The 22,728-nt window shown below is 48.8% G+C and overlaps 1 protein-coding gene across 1 annotated transcript; it reads right to left on the bottom strand.

Annotated features, from left to right (window-relative positions):
* Nucleotides 1-19,419: 19,419 nt before the first annotated feature.
* Nucleotides 19,420-21,008, bottom strand: LOC148114448 (uncharacterized). The gene is made up of 3 exons (XM_087888920.1): nt 20,930-21,008; nt 19,944-20,127; nt 19,420-19,498 (listed from the first exon to the last, which is right to left on the bottom strand). Exons 1-3 carry the CDS (start codon nt 21,006-21,008, stop codon nt 19,420-19,422), a joined length of 342 nt encoding a protein of 113 aa, XP_087745046.1.
* Between the last annotated feature and the right edge of the window lie 1,720 nt (nt 21,009-22,728).

The raw sequence follows: 22,728 nt of genomic DNA, 5'->3' as shown, positions 1-22,728 counted from the left end.
TGCTTCGCATCAGGGGCTTCACACACCCACCCCAGGCTCCTGCTCTTGCGGTCTAGGAACCCCCAGGCCAAACCACGCCCCCCACCCCACCACCAGCAGGATAGGCCCTCAATGTCCAGTCAGTCCTTCCTGGCACCCAGGGAAAGATGGGCCCTCGACTAGCCTCCGTCCGCAATGGCAGGGGGTCAGGCTCAAAGGAGACCCCAGCCGTTCCCTTCCAGGTCCTCTGTGTCCCACCCTTTCTCCCCCCTCCCAATTCCTGAAAGGGGAGACCTACCCCCTACACTGTGCTCGGCAGACAAAGCCACAGCCGGTGGGGCAGCACCGCCTCCCTCCTACACAGTCGGCATCTGACTGGCATTGAGTAATACAGATGCCGTGTTTTCCGTGCCCCAAACCGCCTCCTGGTGTCCCCAGAGAAGACTTCTGATGCCCGGCAGAGTTCCTCACGAGTGCCTTCCCTGCGAGGAGAAATTCGAGAGTTTGGACTGTCTGGCCTTGGAAAGAATTGCCAGCCGAGGCACGGGGGTGGGGGAGGAGGCGCAAGGTGCCACCAGGCCTCACCCTTCCCATCGCCCCCTCCCCCAGCCCCGTCTCAGAAAAGGGGAAGCTGCTGTGGGGCCTCTTAATTGCCTCCGGCGTCTGGCAGGGACCCCACCCTGCAACCAGCAGCACTTCTTCCCGGGTGGGCAGTGGGCATCCCTTCCCTGCACTGAGGGCAGCCCCTCCTCCCCCGGGGGCTACAGGGGACCAGGGCAAGTGCTGGCAGTAGCCAGGGTGATTGGATGAGCAAGGGGGTCCCATCTGATCAGGCCTGCAAGTTGGGAAGTTGCCGCTTGCTCTGCGCAGCCAGATCCTCCGACACCCGTTCCTTGATTCTGCACCCCCTGAGGCTCGACTGAGCCCCCCCCTCCTTCAAACTGAGACTTTGCCCAGCCTTATGATCAGTTGCTCTGCCCTGGTGCCAAACCAGAAGACCAGCTCAGGTCCTTGTCCCTGTACCCCTCCAGGAGAGCCTCTTGCCCCACGCAGTGAGGGGGGGGTTGCTGCTGCTAGCCTGCACTGGGCACCCTCCCTCTGGCAGACCTGCTGATGCCCAGATCCTCCTCCTGCACTGGAACCCACAGCCTCAAAAGTCCCTTTGGGTCAGGGGAGGAAGAGACCGTCCCAAGGAGAGCAGAAGGGCTGGAGAAATGGAGGGGAAGACCCCATTTCCCCGTAGGCAGGGCAGAGCTGAGGGAACCTTCAACTGTGGCTTACCTCCGGCCCCAGTGGGTGTAGGCCTAGCTGAGAGGACCAGGAGCCCCAGAAGGAGGGCTCTGAGGCCACTAGTGCCCATGGTGGTGTTGCCAGCCGCGTGGGGGCCCAGTCTGAGCTGCACCAGCCTCCCAGGCAGAAGAGGGCAACCGGAAAGACGTAACCCTCAGCAGCTGGCAGCCCCAGGGTTATGCAAGGAGAGCCCCGTTAGGAGGGCAGGCGAGGGCTGCTTTCCCTGCTGCCATCAGCTGAGCGCAGTTGAAATTGGCCAATGCCTGTTGCCCTTCCCCCCCCCCCCATCCCCAGCAGAGGAAGCCCTTCTCCTCCATTGTCACCCTCATCCCCCCCCCACCTGGAATGGGCTTCTGCAGTCCAGGAAGGAAACCTTGGGAAAGAACTCAACCGTTGAGCCTCCGTGGATGATGTGTCTTAATTACTGTTTCAACATTAAACCGTATTTTGACATTCCCACAGGTGGCAAGCCAGCCAGGGAAGGCAAGGTTCGCTTTTGAAGAGAGGCTTGTGGGTTTCCTAAATGCAAGTGAAATGGTCTTTCGAAGTCAACGTAACAAGCTCTCAGCAGCCCCTATTGGGGTTGGACTAGAAGACCTCCAAAGCCCCTTCCAACTCTTCTTTTTTTCTGAAGACCAGGACAGGTTTGGGCATCCATGTTACATGTGTGGATCCATGTTCTGACTTTTGCTCAAAACTCCACATCTCTGCCTGCTAAATGTCACTACACGCCGTCCTTTCTTGATGCTGGGTTCTGACCTGGACAGAAGACAGTTGCATTTAGTTTGCAATGTGTAGTTTGCAGGGCGTGCTCAACCAGAATTTCCATTGTGAAGCAAAGTATTTGTTCAAGTGAGACATGCCCAATTTTACAACTTTTTTGGTCAGGGTCTTTTAGCAAATCCCTGCAGGTAAGTGAACCATGCAAATCCGACTTCAGTTTCAAAATTTTCTGCCTTGTGCTACGTTTGTCTTTTGAGTACGTTTGGGGGGAGTTTGGGGGTTCCAGGCCCAGCAGATGCAGTAAAATATTCCTTCTGTTTTGTGACATTTCCAACATTTTCCACTGACTGTATGACTTATCTATCTGGATATTACTGATGGTGCTGCGTACCATTTTGCATATTAAGCTACAGCTTGATGTAAATATGATAGATTTCTTCTACAATCCTTCCAGGGGTGGATTCTACTTACCTTCACTACCGGTTCGCGCATGCCCAGATCACTTTTGATGACGTCCGGGTCAGTGGGCGGAGCCTCCCACCAGTTTTACTGCCAGTTCTTGCAACCGGTCCGAACCGGAGACAACCCACCACTGAATCCTTCCCATGTGATCAGCCTTGTAAAGTACACGTCCCTCTCCACCAGGATTCCTACAACTTCCACTTCCCCAACCTTTTCTTGCCTGTTCGTGAGTAGTGAGCCTTCACTGATCCATCACTGATGACGTTACCTAGTTTGGGTCATGAAACATCTGGAAGAAAACAGCCAAGCTCAGAAAGCATCAAGGACCCCAAAGTCATCAGCAGCCTCCTCCTTCTCCTCCTCCTCCTCCTCCTCTCTGCAAACCCCAGTCTCTTCTAGCATTGATAATGTTTCCTAGTTGGGTAATGAAACGTCTCCAAGGAAACAACCAAGCTCAGAGAACATCAAAGAGCCTACAGTCCTCCTCCTCTTCCTCCTCCTCTCCAAAACCCCCTCTCCCTTCTAGCACCAAGCTCAGAAAGCACCAAGGACCCCTCAGTAAGCCCCCAGTATGGCAGTTCCACCTCCACCTTCTGGACAATGAAGTTGCCCATCCTGGACACATGTGGGAAACCCACTGGGTCCCTCTTGCTGAAGAGTTAGATTCCTAGCGGAGGTTGGGTGCTTCCTCTTCCATACTGATCCGCTCTATCGTGTCTCCCATAGCTGCCTTTGGTTGTTAAAGTTGGACCTCAAAAAAAGCAAGACAGGAAGAAAACCGGTTGGAGTTGTTGTGCTGGAGAAGGTTCCTGCGTAGTCCTTGGACAGCAAAGGACAGCAAAGAACCTTGGACAGCAAAGGTGACCAAGTATGGCGTGCATAACGCCAGACATGACACTGGAAGGGAAAATCACCAAACTGCGCCTCGCTTACTTTGGCCATGCCTTATGGAGGAATTCACTGGAGGAAGCAATTATGGTTGGAAGTGTTAGCAGGAATCAGGCTGCTAAGGAACACGGTGGCTGGAGAGCATCAGAGCTGACCCCGGCCAGAGCAGAGAAGGACTGAAGGAAGTAGGGCAAGATCGGAAGATGTGGAGAGACCACCTGGCCCAGAGAAGCTCCAAGAGTCGGACAAAACTGAATGGCTATCATCACCATCTCGACCATACACGGTGGGTGCATCCTGACTTTCCGGATGCCTCCATGTTCCCTCAGCTGGTGGTCACTATCCATGCCAGTCCTTAATGCTGCAGGACAGAGAGACAAATCCTGCTGAGGCTCAGCTGGGACCCTGACAGGGGACCGTGACTTTCTCAAGAGCTCCCTCCCAATAACTTCAGTCATGGGACAATTCCGACATGCAAGCATCTTTTGTAACTCCCTGGAAGGAGCAGCAGCTCCAGGGCTCCCCAGCTCTGCCCTGCCTGATTTCAAACACCAAGTCAACGGTCCGTTGCGTTGAGAAACCTTGCATTTCCTCTTATTCCTGCCAGGGATCTTCTCACTTCCTCAAAGCAGGACTTAAAGGTCCACCCGGGCAGCCCAGCCTGGCATTCCTGCTGTTTGGGCACCATGAAGGCTGCGCACGGCCTCCTCCTCCTCCTTCTGGGTCTCCTCACCCTCCTGGCTGAGCTGCCCCCTTCGATGGGACAAAGAGGTAAGTGGGCACTGCCAGCCCCATACAGCAAACAATCCCAGCCCCAAAGCGTCGCTTAGTCTCTCTGAGGGCTCCATCCAGCTGATCCTGCCAGGGGCTTCCTCTGCTTCTCCTGGCACCTTTGCTAAGTGCCCCATTGAGGAAGAGACGGCGGATGGATCAGCAAGTTCAGTGAAAGGAATGAAGGGGAGGGGAGGGGGTTCTACTTTATTTTCCTCTCCGTTCCTGGAGTGTCCTTGCAGGGCAGACTGGCAAGATCTAAGTTAATATATAGGGAGGACCTAAGAGAAGGGCTCCCCCAGAGACCTTCCCTCGATTCAGCCCAGCCAGGGGCGAAAGTTGCCGATGTGCCCCAAAAATGCTTTTTTGAAAGGCAACTGGACTTGAAGACGTTTCGTTTCTCATCCAAGAAGCTTCTTCAGCTCTTCTTCTTCAAGGAAAAGCCAAGTCCACCCAAGCCTTTTGGAAAAGCCCTTTGGGGACAACCAGGACTGGACGATGGACGATGGAGAATCTCCACAGACGATTGCCAGCGTATTTCCCCCTCCTGGGCATCCGAGGGTCTTTTCTTTTAGGAATGGTGTGTGCAGGGGAAGCCACAGCACCCAGAGGGCCTCTGGTCACCTACAAAAGCTTTGTTGGTCAAGCATCACAAACATCTTTGCTCCTCCTCACTTGCACCACTGAAGAACTGACCAGGGGATGCACAGAAGAGCCCCATAGAGGGAAGCCAACTTGAAGGGGACGGTTAATATGACCTGGTGAATAAGGCCCTGCCCTCCTTGGCTCTTTGGAAGGGGGGATTGTTGAGCCGGGAGGTTGGCCAAAAGAATGATGATGCAACACTAACAGAAGAAACAGTCATGAATTCATCCATTAATGGTTTTTTGTTGGTCTTTTGTGCCTTCGAGTCAGTTTCGTTCCTGTGGTTTTCTTGGCAAGGTTTCTCAGGGGTGGCTTGCCATTGCCTCTTTCCTAGGGCTGGGAGAGAGTGGCTGGCCCAGGGTGGCTTTGTGACAAGGGCAGGACTAGAACTCACAGTCTCCTGGTTTCTAGCCTGGTGCTTTAACTACTAGGCCTAAATGCCTCCCTCTTGCTCCCTGGTTTCAGCATAATCAGCTAAGAAAGAACCTCACAATGAAGCACAAATCTCCTCCTTAGCCTGGAGGGGGGGCAGGGGGCTGCTGGGGGAGCCAGCTCAGAGGACAGCGGTCAGCAGGATGGGGCCTCCGCGGGACTTGAACTCCTCACTCCCTGCAGCTCCTGTCCTTCCAGGGGACCAAAGGAAGGAAGGGCTTCTCTGGTCACAGTCGGAAGGGACCTTGGGGGTCTCCAGAGCCAGCAGAAAAAGCCTCTGCCCCCCCCATCCCCTGGAGCCCCTTCCTGAGGGGGAGGGAAGACCAAGATGGACCTCCCCAGCACACCCACAAGGAGGTCAGAGTTAGAGTTAGGGTTACTTGCCTGAAATGGTATAGGTTCTCCTGCTTGGGCAGGGGGGTGGACTAGATGACCAAGGTCCCTTCCAACTCTATTGTTCTGTTCTGTTCTAGGATAGGATAGGATAGGATAGGATAGGATAGGATAGGATAGGATAGGATAGGATAGGATAGGATAGGACAAGACAAAATAACTTTATTGTCATTTTTTTACTGTGAGCACATTGCTCCACATTAAAAATGAAATTAAGATTAGATTAAAATAGACAAGGAGGAAACAGAATGTTACATGATGGTATGGGATAAATGGTATGAATGGTTAGAGGAGAGCGATAAAGGGCAAGGAAAGATTAAATGCGGAAGAAACAGGAGTTTGAATATAGTAACAAATATGTAGAAAGGGAACGGACAGAGAATGCATCTGTAATTTAGTACATTGATATTTTCATATGTATAAATAAATATTAGAATCATGTATAGATATTAAATAGAAAGAAGGGAGAAAAATGGATATATAAGAAATGAAAACTGATGTGGAAATGTTGGAAAGAAGAAAATTGTAAAAGTTTCATTTTTTGTTTTAAAAAAACTGTTCAATAAAATTATTTTTAAAGAATAATGAAATTCTGTTGCCTGCTCTCAAGAGAAGGTAGGTATCTACCCAAACGCAGACATAACACCCATATACACATACGTAGAACCTCTGGTCACGAACGCTTCTGACTACGACCAAATCGGGTTCTGACTTAAAAATTCATAATTTTTTCCCCCTTCCATGCCACTTTTTTTTTGTAAGCGCCAAATTTCCAAAATTAGGTTTGGGTCGTGACCAAATTGGGTTGCGACCAAAGTTATGGAACAAATTAGGTTCTACTGTACATAAATATATAAAGCTCCACGTTTCCACCCCAGGATCCCAAGCCCAGTGATCAAGGCCAGCTCAGGGCCCTGGGAGGTTGACCCCAGGGGGAAATGGCCGTGCTTTGGGGGAGGGAGGGGGAGGGGGATCCAGCTCCAGCTGGCAACGTCTCATCCTGGGTGCCTGGAGAGGCTTCAGCTGCTGAAAGGCCCAGAGACGGGACCTCAGTTGCTCTGGGGGAGAAGTTCTCATCCGTGGCATCTTCTATTCTGCAGGAAAACCCGGGGTGTGTCCCACCCCTCCTCCAAATACTAACTCTATTTGTATCGTGAAGTGTCGCAGTGACTGGGAGTGCCCTGGGAAGCAGAAGTGTTGCCAATTTGCTTGCCTGTGGGAATGCAGGGAACCCCGCTAAAGTAAGTTGCATTGTCCCTTGTGTAGTTTGCTTAGAGCAAAGGAATGGCTGTGTGGGGTTGAGCAGGGGGTTGGACTAGAAGACCTCTGAGGTCCCTTCCAACTCTGTTATTCTGAATTCTGTTATTCCTGTTTGAAACCCTCAGTGATGGAGCCCCATAACTCCAAAGGGGAGGCTGCCCCACTGCTTCCCTTCTCTCCCAGTCAGGCCATTCCTTCTGATTCCAGGTTTGGGTCTCCCTGGTTGCAAGATGAGGCAGGGGGGAGCACTGGAGGCCGTTCTGGGCAGAACCCTCATATCTGAATGTTTGTTTTTACAGCACCCCCAACAAGGAGACCCACCAGAATTGGATCCAGTGTTCCAACTTGGCCCAGAGACCTTTCTTCTGTCCTGGACCACCCTGGAGACCCTCCCCCTAAACCCCACCGTGGGCTCATTTCCTTCTTCTCTGCAATAAAGCTTTGGGATCCAGCTGCCCTCTTGGTCTCAGGTGTCTTCTTTGGCCGCTTTGGGGGTTTCCCCTCCCCACCTTGACTTGTGTCTTTCCCCACCCCCTTGTCAGAGGAAGAGGAGCTGAGAGGCAGCACATCCTTCTCCAATGTGGGCTTCCAGAGAGAGTGCATGGATGATGCCTCTCTCAGAGACAGAAATCCCTGACACTCTGTTTCTCCCCCCCCCCTCGGACTTTCTCTGGAGTAAGTCCTTTGTAGGGTTTGCAGTCCCTACAAAGGGCTAACTCCAGAGAAAGTCGGAGTGGGGGAGAGACACAGACTCTGCTACTCCCTTCATGGCTCCATGTGGATAGTCTAGAGAGAATGAGAGACAATGAGGCAAAGCAGGCAGATTTTCTGTCTTTAGTTAAGTAGAACAGAAATAAAAGAGAAGCTGCAGGGGGGAAAAACAGGAAAAGAAAACAGAACGGCAGGAAAAACATTTGATATATGAAGTGTCACAAGTAAATGCCTTATTCTCCATTATGTAAATAGTACATGAACAGGGTATCAGGGGTTAACTTATTCTTCACTTCTTAATGTATTCATATTTCACCACTCCCATATCTAGCTCCACCCATTGTATATATAAGGAGCCGCATACGTCCATTTTGTGCTTCTATCTGTGAATATTCAGTGAATATAGAATGCCTTATGTAAATAAATAGTGATTTATTTGAATTTATAACTCTCAACTTATTTATTGAGTCTGATCCTGAAAATATCGTAACAATCTGGTAGCAGAGGATGGTTGAATTGACTCAATAAAAACTTAAACATGTCTAAAAGAGATAGGCCCAACACCAGGGCATACAGCAAAGAAATGGAAGCGGATCGAGAAATAATCGATGAGTCCACGAATGCAATTTCGAGAGAATCCGAAGAATACACCACAGACGACGAAGAAATAATAAATGAAGATGATGACCAAGAAGAAAACGAAATAGAAAACAACGAACTCAGGTCAGAGATACTGAAACTTTTAAAAAGCCAAAAGAGCGATGAAAGTCTCGTCGCGAATCTCCAAGATATACTAAAAAACAACGGAGCAGCGAAAGAGAAGCACATCGCTACTGAAAAATCAAAAGACTCAAAAATAGTGAGTAATATGATTGCAGATGAAAACGCAACGAAGAAGAAAACCAACAATCCCGCGCAAATTTTCGAATGGCAGCCATCTTGGTTTCAACAGACCCCTAAGATGAGCGAAGCAGAGCCAATCGGAAAGCAGGATTCAAAATATCTGGCGCGAAAAGCCTTACCCGATGCAAAAATGAAAGAGAAGAAAAATATATATACCTCAGAAGAATCAGACACAGAGAACGAAGAAGATTCAATAGACATGCAAGTAAAATCAGCAATGAAAACGCTTTTTGCAGCATTTGGACCGAAACTGAAGATCACTAAAAGATCAACGAAAAACAAGCGAGCGAGCCAACGCCTCAAAATCTACCCGCTCCTATCCAGACGGCGAGAGCACCGACGCCTGAGCCCAGAGAGCCCTGCAGATACCGCCCCACGCCGCAGACTAATCCAAGGACCAGCACCTTCAGTGAAAGAAAACGAGCGCCCGCTATCACCAGGACTCCAAAGATCGAGCCGGAGACTGATTCATCGGGAGAAGAACAGAGCGAGAGAGCTGCAGCAGCGAGAACCTCTCACGATGACTCCAGAAATGAAATGAGCAACGCGCATGCGCAAGACTACGCAGACAACTTCGGGAGACATGAGATGCGGAGAGAATCATGGAAACTCGTCGCAAGCATCCCCACGCCGTTTTGCAACTTTCGTCATTTGCAAGACCACGGACTACCTCCGGTTGTAAGTAATGGACCCAACAATGTTGGGAATTTACCCAATGACTTTCCAAAGCTGAGAATAGATGGCATTAATTTGCAAGAATGGTATCAGCAGCTCCAGGTTGTCTTTATGAAAGAAAATTTACTCTTCTTTATTACTAACCCCCCAAAAAGACCTTGGACTCTAAAGTTAGATTGCCTACACCATAGAGCATTCTTCTTATTGATTTCCAGTGTATCCCCAGCCATGTATCACAGTATTAAGCAAAATCTGACTGTCTCAGAAATTATTCAATGCATGTTTAATTTATTTCACAGTGAAAGTGTAGCCACTACCACAAGAATGTCTAAAGATTTCTGCTCTTCTAGGATAAAGCCAGGGGTTTCCATAAGTGAACATTTAATATCTTTAAACAAAATTAGAGCAGAACTGCACTTAAGGGGGGAGGTAATTTCAGATCAAATGATGAAAAGTGTTATCATCAACTCACTTGACCCATCATGGGATAATTATATGTCACATTTAGACACAATCAATCTAGGATACTTATCCATAGAAAGTCTATCTAACAAGTTAATAGCTGAAGACAATTCAAGGAGGAGTCGTTATAACAACCACATAGAACACAAACAATATAAAAAGGTAGCATTTCAAGAAAGATATTATGAACCATTTAGATGCCACGATTGTGGATCCAGAGAACATAATAGGAGGGATTGTCCTAAAATTCTAAGAGAAAGACACAGGTCAGAATATAGAAACAAGTACAACAACAGACAATCTTCCATTGATAGACATAGGTATAGAAGTCCACCCAACTATAGAGAACGTAGAGGGGGCAGAGACAATTCAAAGGATAGAAAGTCTGGTTCACTGAATGGACTAGACAAACATGACAACATTAACATACAACAACCAGAGAACAACAATTGGCTTATTGATTTTGGAGCAACCAATCACACTACAAATAATAAAAATATATTATCTTCTTTTGTAGAAGATAAATTTGTAATCAAAGTAGCTAATCAAGAAAAGGTTCAAGTAATAGGTAGAGGGAATGTAATCTTACCAGGTCTAGGAAAAGTAGAGGGGGTATTATTAATACCTGAGATACCTCATAACATACTTAGTGCGATAAAACTAAGCAGAGATTCTGACATTAACATTGTGTTCTCAAAAGGAAAGGCAACATTAGAGAAAAACAGAACAAACATAGGCACAGTAATAATCAAAGGAGGTCTACCTTATTTAATGACAAAGGAGAAATGGTTAAACAACATTGATTCAAATATGGAAGATGACAATGAAATAGATAATGAAGACAATAGTAACAGTGACAATGAGGAACATGAAGTAACTCATAACCACAAAGATACACACAATAAAAAAAACCTAAAATAGGCAAACCAATTCACGATGAGTGTGCTCATGTTTTACATAGGAAACTAGGACATGCCAGTTTTCCTGTAGTGCAAAAGATGACTGAACATGCAGAAGGTGTCAAAATAAAAAATTGTGAAAACTATTTGGAATGCTCAGTATGTAAATCTACAAAACTCAAAACTAGTCCCAGACCTAGGAAGTCAACGAGATCAACTAACAAATTTTTTGATTTGGTACACATGGATCTAGTTGGTCCATTAACACCATCAATTACTTATAAAAAACGTTACTTTCTAACCATTGTGGATGATTATAGTCGTTATGGATTTGTTTACACATTAAAACATAAAGATGAAACCTTTCAGAAATTTAAGGAGTTTTACAAACGTATAGAAACACAACACAATATTAAAATAAAACAAATCATGACAGATAGGGGATGTGAATTCATGTCTAAGGAATTCTCCCAATGGCTAAAAGACAAAGGAATATTACATTACACATCTAGCCCATTTTCTGCATTCCAGAACGGAGTGGTAGAGAGAAAGAACTCAACATTACAAACCATGATTAGATGCACATTAGAGGATGCTGGCTTAGGCAAACAATTCTGGTCAGAAGCCCTACAATACTCTAATTACACACAAAACAGAACCTGGTCCAGTATTGTAAATAAGACACCGTATGAAGCAATGTATAACAGAAAACCAAAACTAGCACACATGCACATATTTGGAGTCACTGCAGACGTACACATACCTAAACAATTGAGGCGCAAAGGTGAAAACGTATCCAGAAGACTTAGATTTATGGGATACGAGACAGGTACAAAAGGATACAGATTTATCGATAGTAATAACAAATTTATAGTTTCCAGAACAGCTGTGTTCCATGAACAGGCCAACTGGTCTAGAATACATCTTAACGAAATATTCCCAAACACCAACTCAGGCACAAAACTCCAAGAAAAAGAGAATAGAGAAGAACATAGTAACGACACGCATAAAAATAAAGTCAAAACATGGACAAATAGTCAATATAAAATAAGAACAGATTCATTAACAAAAAAGGAAGCAAGGTATATGCATGACAATGATACTAAACCAGAAAGAGCAATCAGAAGTAGCAGAAACCAAGTGCCAAACAAATACAAAGATTATGTAATGCATATGGATAGAGAATCACCAACACCTAACACATATGAGGAAGTGTTAAAACTTCCCCCTGAAGAAAAGAAAAAATGGGAATCAGCCATGAGTAAAGAGATGGATAGTTTACGAGAGCTAAATGTATTCACACCCACAATTGCACCAAAGGACAAAACCATCATTGGCACTAGGTGGATATATAAAATTAAAAATTTAGAGGGAGGCAATACTCTATACAAAGCTAGATTAGTTGCACAAGGTTATGCACAGAAATATCCCGAGGATTATACAGATACATACTCCCCCACAGTAAGAACAGAGAGTGTCAAAACAGCTCTGGTTATAGCATCAGCACTCAACCTCGATGTATTCCAATACGACATACAGACTGCATATTTACATGCAAAATTAGATAAAGAAATATATGTGAGGGCACCCCACAGTCAATACACAAACAAAAATGAAACTTGGTTACTAAATAAAAGTTTATACGGGTTGAAACAATCTGGTAAACAATGGTATGATTGTTTAGTAAGAGTACTCAAAACTATGAATTTCAATGCCACTACTGCTGATAATTGTTTCTTTGTCAAAAAAGAGGATGATTCACTAGAATTTGTATTGATCTATGTGGATGATATTTTGTACATAGGTAAACATAATGAAAGGAGAGAAGCATTTGTAACAAAACTGAATGAACATTTTTCATTGAAATCTTTGGGTAAAGTAAATAAGTATCTTGGTGTTCAAATTAGTAAAACCAGAAGAGGATTTAAGCTTTCTCAAAAGGACAAAATCATAGAGCTCTTGAATAAATGTAATTTAAGTAATGCTAAGCCTTGCGATACTCCAATGCAAATTGATTTTTTGAAGAATACAGATGAATCATCCCCTGAATTCAAAGACAATACATTTTACAGGTCAGTCATAGGTTCACTTCTTTATATCTCCAATTGGACTAGATCTGATATTGCTTTGCCTCTCAACTTATTGTCCAGACATGTTAGCAAACCATCACTATACCATTGGGAAGCTGTCAAAAGGATATTAAGATACTTGAAGAATAGTTTAGACTTCTGTTTGTTATTGGAACCTAATACTGTCAAAGAGCCCATCCTCACATGTTATGCCGATGCGGATTGGGCTGGCGATACCTCATGTAGAAAAAGCACATCTGGTTATTTATTTTTCCTTAACGGTTGTCCAGTTTACTGGTATACTGGCAAACAAGATTTAGTAGCCACTTCAACAACAGAGGCAGAATATGTTTGTCTATCTAAAGCAGCAAATAACCTTGTATGGTTTAATGATTTACTTTCTGATATTTGGAAGAAACCCACTTTGCCATTTATTATGCATGAAGACAATAAGGCTGCTATCGAAATATCTAGGTCTGATGCTATTGGACAAAGGTCCAGACACATAGATATAAAGTTTAAACATGTGAGACAATTATCTCAAGATGGATTTATCAAAGCAGTTCATTGTGAAACATCAGAGCAAATAGCTGACATATTAACAAAGCCTTTGCCGTCTAAGCAACATAAATACTTGACCTCTAAATTACATGTCTTATATTGTTCTGAATCTGATTGTAATTGTTGTATTATGTCGAATCGGCATTTAGAGGGGGATTTGTCACAAGTAAATGCCTTATTCTCCATTATGTAAATAGTACATGAACAGGGTATCAGGGGTTAACTTATTCTTCACTTCTTAATGTATTCATATTTCACCACTCCCATATCTAGCTCCACCCATTGTATATATAAGGAGCCGCATATGTCCATTTTGTGCTTCTATCTGTGAATATTCAGTGAATATAGAATGCCTTATGTAAATAAATAGTGATTTATTTGAATTTATAACTCTCAACTTATTTATTGAGTCTGATCCTGAAAATATCGTAACATGAAGGCTGCTTATGCGTGTAGATAAGTGTGTGTTTCACACCTATGTCATTATAGCTGCCCATGCAGAATCTCCTTTCCCTGCCACCTGTTCCTAAGTCACCAGCCACATCCTCAATGTTAGTGGAAGTTATTACTCTCTTCATCTGTCAGCAGAGGCTCTCTGGCGATTCCTCTGTCATCCGGAGAATGTCCCAAAGGGGCTTTTTCAAGAGGCGACTTTCTTTTGAAGACGTTTCTCTTCTCATCCAAGGAGCTTCTTCAGCTCTGACTGGATGGTGGGAAATGGAAGGATTTATATTCCTTGCAGGCAGCTGCTCATTTGCATCCTTTTGGAGGGTCTTTGAGGCCACTTGGAGGTTTCTCTGTGTCCTCAGGGTCACCTGAGTGGTGCAAACGGTTCCTGTAGTCTGCAGTTTTTTCTCTGGAAATCCGTTCATGCTCTCACACCATTCCAAGGGTCTTCATCCCAAATTGCATAGCTAAGTGTCTGTGGAGATTCTCCGTCATCCAGGTCAGGGTGGTCCCAAAGGTGCTTTTTCAGGAGGCAACTGGACTTTATTGAAGAAGCTTTTTGGATGAGAAGGGAAACATCTTCAAAGAAAAACCAGAAAGTCCAGTTGCCTCCTGAAAAAGCACCTCTGGGACTATCAGCAGAGGGGAAAACTCTGTGCAGGGACGAAAAGAAGGTGGGCCCTGGGGAACCTTCAACCCTTTCCCAGAGCCCAACTAACGACTGCAGCGCCCCCTCCTGGAATAGAGCAGCCGAGGGTCTCCGCAAAGCAGATTCCCACGCCGCCTCCTCCATCTGTCTCCCACCGCCCGGCCATCCCCCCCTTCTCTTCTTCACCCAGCCACAGTGGACGTCCTTCTCCTTTGGGGTTTCTTGCACACTCGGCTGGCAGGGAATTCCACTTCACGCCCATTTGCACACCAGCTCCCACCAGATCAGCCCCCACTGGATCAGAGCCACCAAGCCGGTCTTTACGGGAGAGACCTCTGCAGCCAAGGGACGATACGGGGCAGTGGTGCGTTTCAATTTTTTTTACTATCAGTTCTGTGGGTGTGGCTTGGTGGGCATGGCTTGGTGGGTGTGCCAGGGGAAGGATACTGCAAAATCCCCATTTCCTCCCCAATCCAGGGGAAGGTTACTGTAAAATCCCCATTTCCTCCCGATCAGCTGGGACTTGGGAGGCAGGGAATAGATGGAGGCGGGGCCAGTCAGAATTTTTACTTCTCTGAACTACTCAAATTTTCTGCTACCGGTTCTCTAGAGGTGGTCAGAACCTGCTGAAACCCACCTCTGATACGGGGGCTTCCCTTCTGCCCTCTCAGTGCAGAAGAACAGAGTTGGAAGGGGCCTTGGAGATCTTCTAGTCCAGCCCCCAACTCACAAAGGAGACCTGCCTCAGGTGGGGCTGACAAGCACTCACTCCTCCACCCACTCACCCCTAGTGGATCCTGCCAAATGGGAATCTCAGCCTCCTCCTCTCCTGGAAGTGGCAGCCACCTATGGAGCCTGGAACACTGGCAGTCCTCGACTTACGACCACAATTGAGCCCAAAGTTTCTGTTGTAAAGAGAGACCGTTGGGAAGTGAGTTGCCTTCTTGCCACTGTTGTTAAGTGAATCAATGCAGTTATTAAGTTGGGTACACGGTTGCTAAGTGAATCTGGCTTTCCCATTGGCTTTGCTCACCAGATGGTGGGAAAAGGGGATCACGTGACCGTCATAAATAGAGTCAGTTGCCAAACCTCTGAATTTAGATCATGTGACACATACACACCCAGGATGCAGCAATGGTTGATGGAATGGAACGGAACGGAATAGAATGAAGAATCAAGAATCAAGAATCAAGACCAGAATAGCAAAGAATAGAATAGAACAATACAGAATAGAACAGAATAGAATAAAATCAAGAATCAAGTATCAAGTATCAAGAATCAAGAATCAAGAATCAAGAATCAAGACCAGAATAGCAAAGAATAGAATAGAACAATACAGAATAGAACAGAATAGAATAAAATCAAGAATCAAGAATCAGGACTAGAATAGTGAATGAAGAATAAAGACTAGGATAGGATAGGAATATATTTGGCCAGCTTCAGGAAAGCTGGCCAAATATTGACTCAGCCACCAGGCAGCGGCCTGCGAGCCTGTCCCTTCAGGCTGTTTCCTGGCTGGGGAGGCCGTTCCTTGCCCCAGGAGCACAGGCTCAAGGGATGACTCACAGCTTGGCAGCCTCGGCCCTGATGCGGGCAGGGAGAGGGCAGCGCCCCAAGAAGCTTCTTCAGCTCTGACAAGATAGTGGGGGATGGAAGGACGACAGGAGCAGCACTCGGGTGACAGTGACCACTAGCACAGATAACCCTCCAAGTCAGAGGTCAAATACACATTTTTTTACTACTGGTTCTGTGGGCGTGGCTTGGTGGGCGTGGCAGGGGAAGGATATTGCAAAATCCCCATTCCCTCCCCACTCTGGGGCCAGCCAGAGGTGGTATTTGTCAGTTCTCTGAAGTAATCAAAATTTCCGCTGCCGGTTCTCCAGAACCTGTCAGAACCTGCTGGATTTCACCCCTGCTCCAAGTGCTTCAAGGACTCTCCAAAAGGATGCCAATGACCAGCTGCCTGCAAGGAGTATAAATCCTTCCCTTCCCCACCATCCTAGTCAGAGCTGAAGAAGCTTCTGGGATGAGAAGCGAAACGTCTTCAAAGAAAAAACCGGAAAGTCCAGTTGCCTCCTGAAAAAGCCCCTTTGGGACAACCGTGACCTGGGTGGCTGAGAATCTCTACAGGCTTTTGGTCTGGGTGATGCGAGTGACAGAGTGGCCCAAATATGTTCAAAGGGTCCCCCCGAGATCCTTCCTGTAGGCTGTAGTGGACCCAGGGTGGCCAAGGCTGATGGACAAGTCCAACTTTCCCCACGTTGCTTAAGAATGCTCTCTGCAAAGGTCCTCTTTGACGAAAGTGTCGAGGGCCAATATCTAAAGGCCCAGCCGCTAATTAGCCTGGAATGTAGAAGATTATGCCTTGCAATGAAAGGGAAGTCAAGGATAAAGTACAAAAACTAACCCATGAACAGAAAGAAAAATAAGAACTCCAACTAGCAGCCAGAAGGCATGAGGAAAACTCCTTCATTGCACAACACGTGGAAAGATCTAACCGGAATTTCAACTGGGAAACAGTGACCAGCCTAGGCCCAGCTAAGTCCAAAAATGCTGGAGAATTCCTGGAAGCCTGGCTGTCACCCAGACCAGTCAGCCATCAACAGGCACATAGAGGTAAATAACACATACGTAGCATTTCAAAAACTAAAAAACTAAAACTTTTTCCCTCACCAGCAATCAGCACCCAAATAAGCAAAAAATAAGATCAGGATCAAGACTAGGCAAACAATCGAACTAATCCCGTGATGGCGAACCTCTGGCACACATGCTGGAAGTGGCACGCAGAGCCATGTCGCCTGGCACACGCGGCGGCACCCATTCCTCTTCTGGGTTTCCGGCACATACATGTGCACCGGCCAGCTAGTCTTCTGGTTACTGGTGCACATGCACATGTGACGATCAGCCGGCCCTTGGATCTCACAGCCCCCTTTCCCTCTTCCCTTCCCTTCCCTTCATTTCCTCTTTTCTTTCCTTTCCTTCTATTTTATACAATGAAAAATGGTTTTTAAAAACAAAAGAAAAGGACATGCCAGTTGCCAAGGGTCTGAATTTTGATCCCGTGACCCCGGAGGCCCCCGCGACGGTCGTAAGAGTGAAAGTCACCTTTTTCAGGCCGTCGTTAAACGAACGGTTTGTTTACTCGTGTCAGGAGCATCCCGTGTCAGGAGCATCCCGATCAATATAAGCCTCGACTTACAACAGCTCTTATAGCCACCGATCAAAGTTACAACGGCACTGAAAAAAAGTGACAGGATCATTTTTCACACTTAATGGCCATTGCGGCATCCCTGTGGTCACATGATCAAAATGTAGACCCTCGGCAACTGACTCGTATTTATGACGGACACTGAGTCTCCTGGGGATCACGCGATCTCCTTTTGCGACCTTCTGACAAACCAAGTCCACGGGAGACCCAGATTCGCCTAACGACCATGTGGCTCACTTAACAATTTCAGTGATTCACTTAGCAACTGTGGCGAGGAAGGTCGTAAAATGGGACAAAACTCACTTTAAAATGTTTTCCTTAGCAATAGAAATTTTGGGCTCAATTATGGTCATAAGTCGAGGACTACCTGTATTAAATGTATATGCTGCCATTCTCGCCAATGAATTGACTGTCTGCAAAACCCCCTGAGTGCAGAGATGGGGAGGGGGGCAGGGGGGAGGGAGGGGGCTGCAGGCTGTGTGGGGACCGTGCTGTCCTGGGGGCTGCAAAGGGCAGGTCACGAAGGAAAAGTCTGACCCCACCCTCCTTCTGCCCCCCCACCCAGTGAAGTGGAGTATCTGCATCCCTCCGTCCCTGAAGATGCTGTGAGGACCCCTGTGTCCAGGGCAGGGACTGTCCGGGCACCAACAAATGCTGTGAGGCCGGCGGTGGGCTCAGATGCCTCAAGCCTCCGGGAGGTAAAGGGAGCCCGGGGAGGGCAGGGCCGGCACCCCCTCCCCAGAAACCGGAACAGCTGCCCAAGCAGGAGCTCAAGGGGCCATCCTGCAGGGGGCGCTTCTTCGGGGTCTCCCTCTGGGGCCACATCCCTGTCCCAATCAACTGTCCAGATGAGAGCATCTCCCCATGGTGCCCTTTCCACCCTCTAAGGCTGCCAACATGGGTAGAGATCAGCTCTCCCTTGGTGTGCCCAGGTTAACGTCCAAGAAATATATTTCCGCTGAGTCATGGAGAGCCTGACTAGCGTTACTCTGTGTGTGTGAGACGTTCATTGCCGCTCTCGAGCCAGTTGTGGGTGGGGTGCCCCCCCAGGAGTCCTCTGCCAAGGGCTGCCCCTCAGGGGTCTTGAGCTGCTCCCTCCTTGAGTCTTTCCCTCTCCCACGCCTCGCACTGGGTTTCCCCACTGGCTGCAGGTGCAGTAGACCCTACCTGACCCACCGTCCCTCCTTCAGCCAGAAGGGCCCGTCTTCTCCAGCATTTCAGGGGCATCTCGCTGTCTGGAAACAAGGGGGCCAAAGAGGTCTCCCCACCTTAATGGAAGGGGCCAGCTGGGGGGCCATGGGGAGTTACCCAGAGCATCCGGTTGCCCAAAGAATGCCCAGCAGGCAGCCTTTCGCCAGGCCCCTGCAAGCCGATTCTGCTCTCTGTCGACCGAAGACGCTGGGCACAAGAGGGGCACCTCGGTCACAGGAGCCAGACCAGACCAGCTCTGCCTCCAGAGAGAGTCAGATTCGAGGGAAGGGGCCGAAGCAGAGAAGGCCCTGCCACCTGTGGAGACCCCTAGTTCAGCTTCTCACCCTCCTGGCCACGGAAAAGGGCAGCAGGCTGGCATACGAGCCTCCAGGTTTCTTCAAGGGGTAACTCATGCAAAGCCAGGCGGCTGCCCCCAAAGATGTACGATCCAAATCAGGGGTGGGAAGGAGGACGAGCAAGGAAGCACCACAAGGGATTTGAGTCAACGGAAAAGACCTTTATGGGGTGGGGTCTCATCTCCATCAGAAGGGGTGGGGGACAAGAAGCCAGAGCAGCGAGCAAGAACAGGCAGAGTGGCAAAGACCCCTTAGATAGAGGAGGGAGGGAGAAGGAAGAGCAAGGAGGGAGGGAGGGAGGGAGGGAAGAGAAGGAGGGAGGAAGGGAGGGAGGGAGGAGGAGAAGGAGGGAGAGAGGAGGAGAAGGAAGGAGGGAGGGAGGGAGGAGAAGGAGGGAGGGAGGGAGAGAGGAGGAGGAGGAGGAGGAGGAAGGCTTTCAGCATAGCTATGTCTTCACTTTGGGTTGGATCCCAGAACGGTCATCCCGAGAGCCGGACCTTCTCCCTGGGAGGGTGTCACGAACCCTGTCGAAGGAAAGGAGAGACACTCAGCTTGAGAAGCAGGAAAGAGACCCCCCCCCGGGGGTGGCAGAGTCTGGTCCCCCTCCCGGCTCCCAGGCCCTGAGCTTGACCGAGTGGCAGGAGGACCTGTCCATCAAGGAAGGGGTCCAGCTCTGAGGGAGTGGGAATCTCTGCTTCGCATCAGGGGCTTCACACACCCACCCCAGGCTCCTGCTCTTGCGGTCTAGGAACCCCCAGGCCAAACCACGCCCCCCACCCCACCACCAGCAGGATAGGCCCTCAATGTCCAGTCAGTCCTTCCTGGCACCCAGGGAAAGATGGGCCCTCGACTAGCCTCCGTCCCCAATGGCAGGGGGTCAGGCTCAAAGGAGACCCCAGCCGTTCCCTTCCAGGTCCTCTGTGTCCCACCCTTTCTCCCCCCTCCCAATTCCTGAAAGGGGAGACCTACCCCCTACACTGTGCTCGGCAGACAAAGCCACAGCCGGTGGGGCAGCACCGCCTCCCTCCTACACAGTCGGCATCTGACTGGCATTGAGTAATACAGATGCCGTGTTTTCCGTGCCCCAAACCGCCTCCTGGTGTCCCCAGAGAAGACTTCTGATGCCCGGCAGAGTTCCTCACGAGTGCCTTCCCTGCGAGGAGAAATTCGAGAGTTTGGACTGTCTGGCCTTGGAAAGAATTGCCAGCCGAGGCACGGGGGTGGGGGAGGAGGCGCAAGGTGCCACCAGGCCTCACCCTTCCCATCGCCCCCTCCCCCAGCCCCGTCTCAGAAAAGGGGAAGCTGCTGTGGGGCCTCTTAATTGCCTCCGGCGTCTGGCAGGGACCCCACCCTGCAACCAGCAGCACTTCTTCCCGGGTGGGCAGTGGGCATCCCTTCCCTGCACTGAGGGCAGCCCCTCCTCCCCCGGGGGCTACAGGGGACCAGGGCAAGTGCTGGCAGTAGCCAGGGTGATTGGATGAGCAAGGGGGTCCCGTCTGATCAGGCCTGCAAGTTGGGAAGTTGCCGCTTGCTCTGCGCAGCCACATCCTCCGACACCCGTTCCTTGATTCTGCACCCCCTGAGGCTCGACTGAGCCCCCCCCCCTCCTTCAAACTGAGACTTTGCCCAGCCTTATGATCAGAGTTGCTCTGCCCTGGTGCCAAACCAGAAGACCAGCTCAGGTCCTTGTCCCTGGACCCCTCCAGGAGAGCCTCTTGCCCCACGCAGTGAGGGGGGGTTGCTGCTGCTAGCCTGCACTGGGCACCCTCCCTCTGGCAGACCTGCTGATGCCCAGATCCCCCTCCTGCACTGGAACCCAGAGCCTCAAAAGCCCCTTTGGGTCAGGGGAGGAAGAGACCGTCCCAAGGAGAGCAGAAGGGCTGGAGAAATGGAGGGGAAGACCCCATTTCCCCGTAGGCAGGGCAGAGCTGAGGGAACCTTCAACTGTGGCTTACCTCCGGCCCCAGTGGGTGTAGGCCTAGCTGAGAGGACCAGGAGCCCCAGAAGGAGGGCTCTGAGGCCACTAGTGCCCATGGTGGTGTTGCCAGCCGCGTGGGGGCCCAGTCTGAGCTGCACCAGCCTCCCAGGCAGAAGAGGGCAACCGGAAAGACGTAACCCTCAGCAGCTGGCAGCCCCAGGGTTATGCAAGGAGAGCCCCGTTAGGAGGGCAGGCGAGGGCTGCTTTCCCTGCTGCCATCAGCTGAGCGCAGTTGAAATTGGCCAATGCCTGTTGCCCTTCCCCCCCCCCCATCCCCAGCAGAGGAAGCCCTTCTCCTCCATTGTCACCCTCATCCCCCCCCCCACCTGGAATGGGCTTCTGCAGTCCAGGAAGGAAACCTTGGGAAAGAACTCAACCGTTGAGCCTCCGTGGATGATGTGTCTTAATTACTGTTTCAACATTAAACCGTATTTTGACATTCCCACAGGTGGCAAGCCAGCCAGGGAAGGCAAGGTTCGCTTTTGAAGAGAGGCCTGTGGGTTTCCTAAATGCAAGTGAAATGGTCTTTCGAAGTCAACGTAACAAGCTCTCAGCAGCCCCTATTGGGGTTGGACTAGAAGACCTCCAAAGCCCCTTCCAACTCTTCTTTTTTTCTGAAGACCAGGACAGGTTTGGGCATCCATGTTACATGTGTGGATCCATGTTCTGACTTTTGCTCAAAACTCCACATCTCTGCCTGCTAAATGTCACTACACGCCGTCCTTTCTTGATGCTGGGTTCTGACCTGGACAGAAGACAGTTGCATTTAGTTTGCAATGTGTAGTTTGCAGGGCGTGCTCAACCAGAATTTCCATTGTGAAGCAAAGTATTTGTTCAAGTGAGACATGCCCAATTTTACAACTTTTTTGGTCAGGGTCTTTTAGCAAATCCCTGCAGGTAAGTGAACCATGCAAATCCGACTTCAGTTTCAAAATTTTCTGCCTTGTGCTACGTTTGTCTTTTGAGTACGTTTGGGGGGAGTTTGGGGGTTCCAGGCCCAGCAGATGCAGTAAAATATTCCTTCTGTTTTGTGACATTTCCAACATTTTCCACTGACTGTATGACTTATCTATCTGGATATTACTGATGGTGCTGCGTACCATTTTGCATATTAAGCTACAGCTTGATGTAAATATGATAGATTTCTTCTACAATCCTTCCAGGGGTGGATTCTACTTACCTTCACTACCGGTTCGCGCATGCCCAGATCACTTTTGATGACGTCCGGGTCAGTGGGCGGAGCCTCCCACCAGTTTTACTGCCAGTCCTTGCAACCGGTCCGAACCGGAGACAACCCACCACTGAATCCTTCCCATGTGATCAGCCTTGTAAAGTACACGTCCCTCTCCACCAGGATTCCTACAACTTCCACTTCCCCAACCTTTTCTTGCCTGTTCGTGAGTAGTGAGCCTTCACTGATCCATCACTGATGACGTTACCTGGTTTGGGTCATGAAACATCTGGAAGAAAACAGCCAAGCTCAGAAAGCATCAAAGACCCCAAAGTCATCAGCAGCCTCCTCCTTCTCCTCCTCCTCCTCCTCCTCTCTGCAAACCCCAGTCTCTTCTAGCATTGATAATGTTTCCTAGTTGGGTAATGAAACGTCTCCAAGGAAACAACCAAGCTCAGAGAACATCAAAGACCCTACAGTCCTCCTGCTCTTCCTCCTCCTCTCCAAAACCCCCTCTCCCTTCTAGCACCAAGCTCAGAAAGCACCAAGGACCCCTCAGTAAGCCCCCAGTATGGCAGTTCCACCTCCACCTTCTGGACAATGAA

The sequence above is a fragment of the Pantherophis guttatus genome, chromosome 3 (assembly GCF_059756535.1).
Source record: "Pantherophis guttatus breed Tessera chromosome 3, ASM5975653v1, whole genome shotgun sequence".
Taxonomy (NCBI): Eukaryota; Metazoa; Chordata; class Lepidosauria; order Squamata; family Colubridae; genus Pantherophis; species Pantherophis guttatus.
This window is presented reverse-complemented; position numbering and strand designations above follow the sequence as displayed.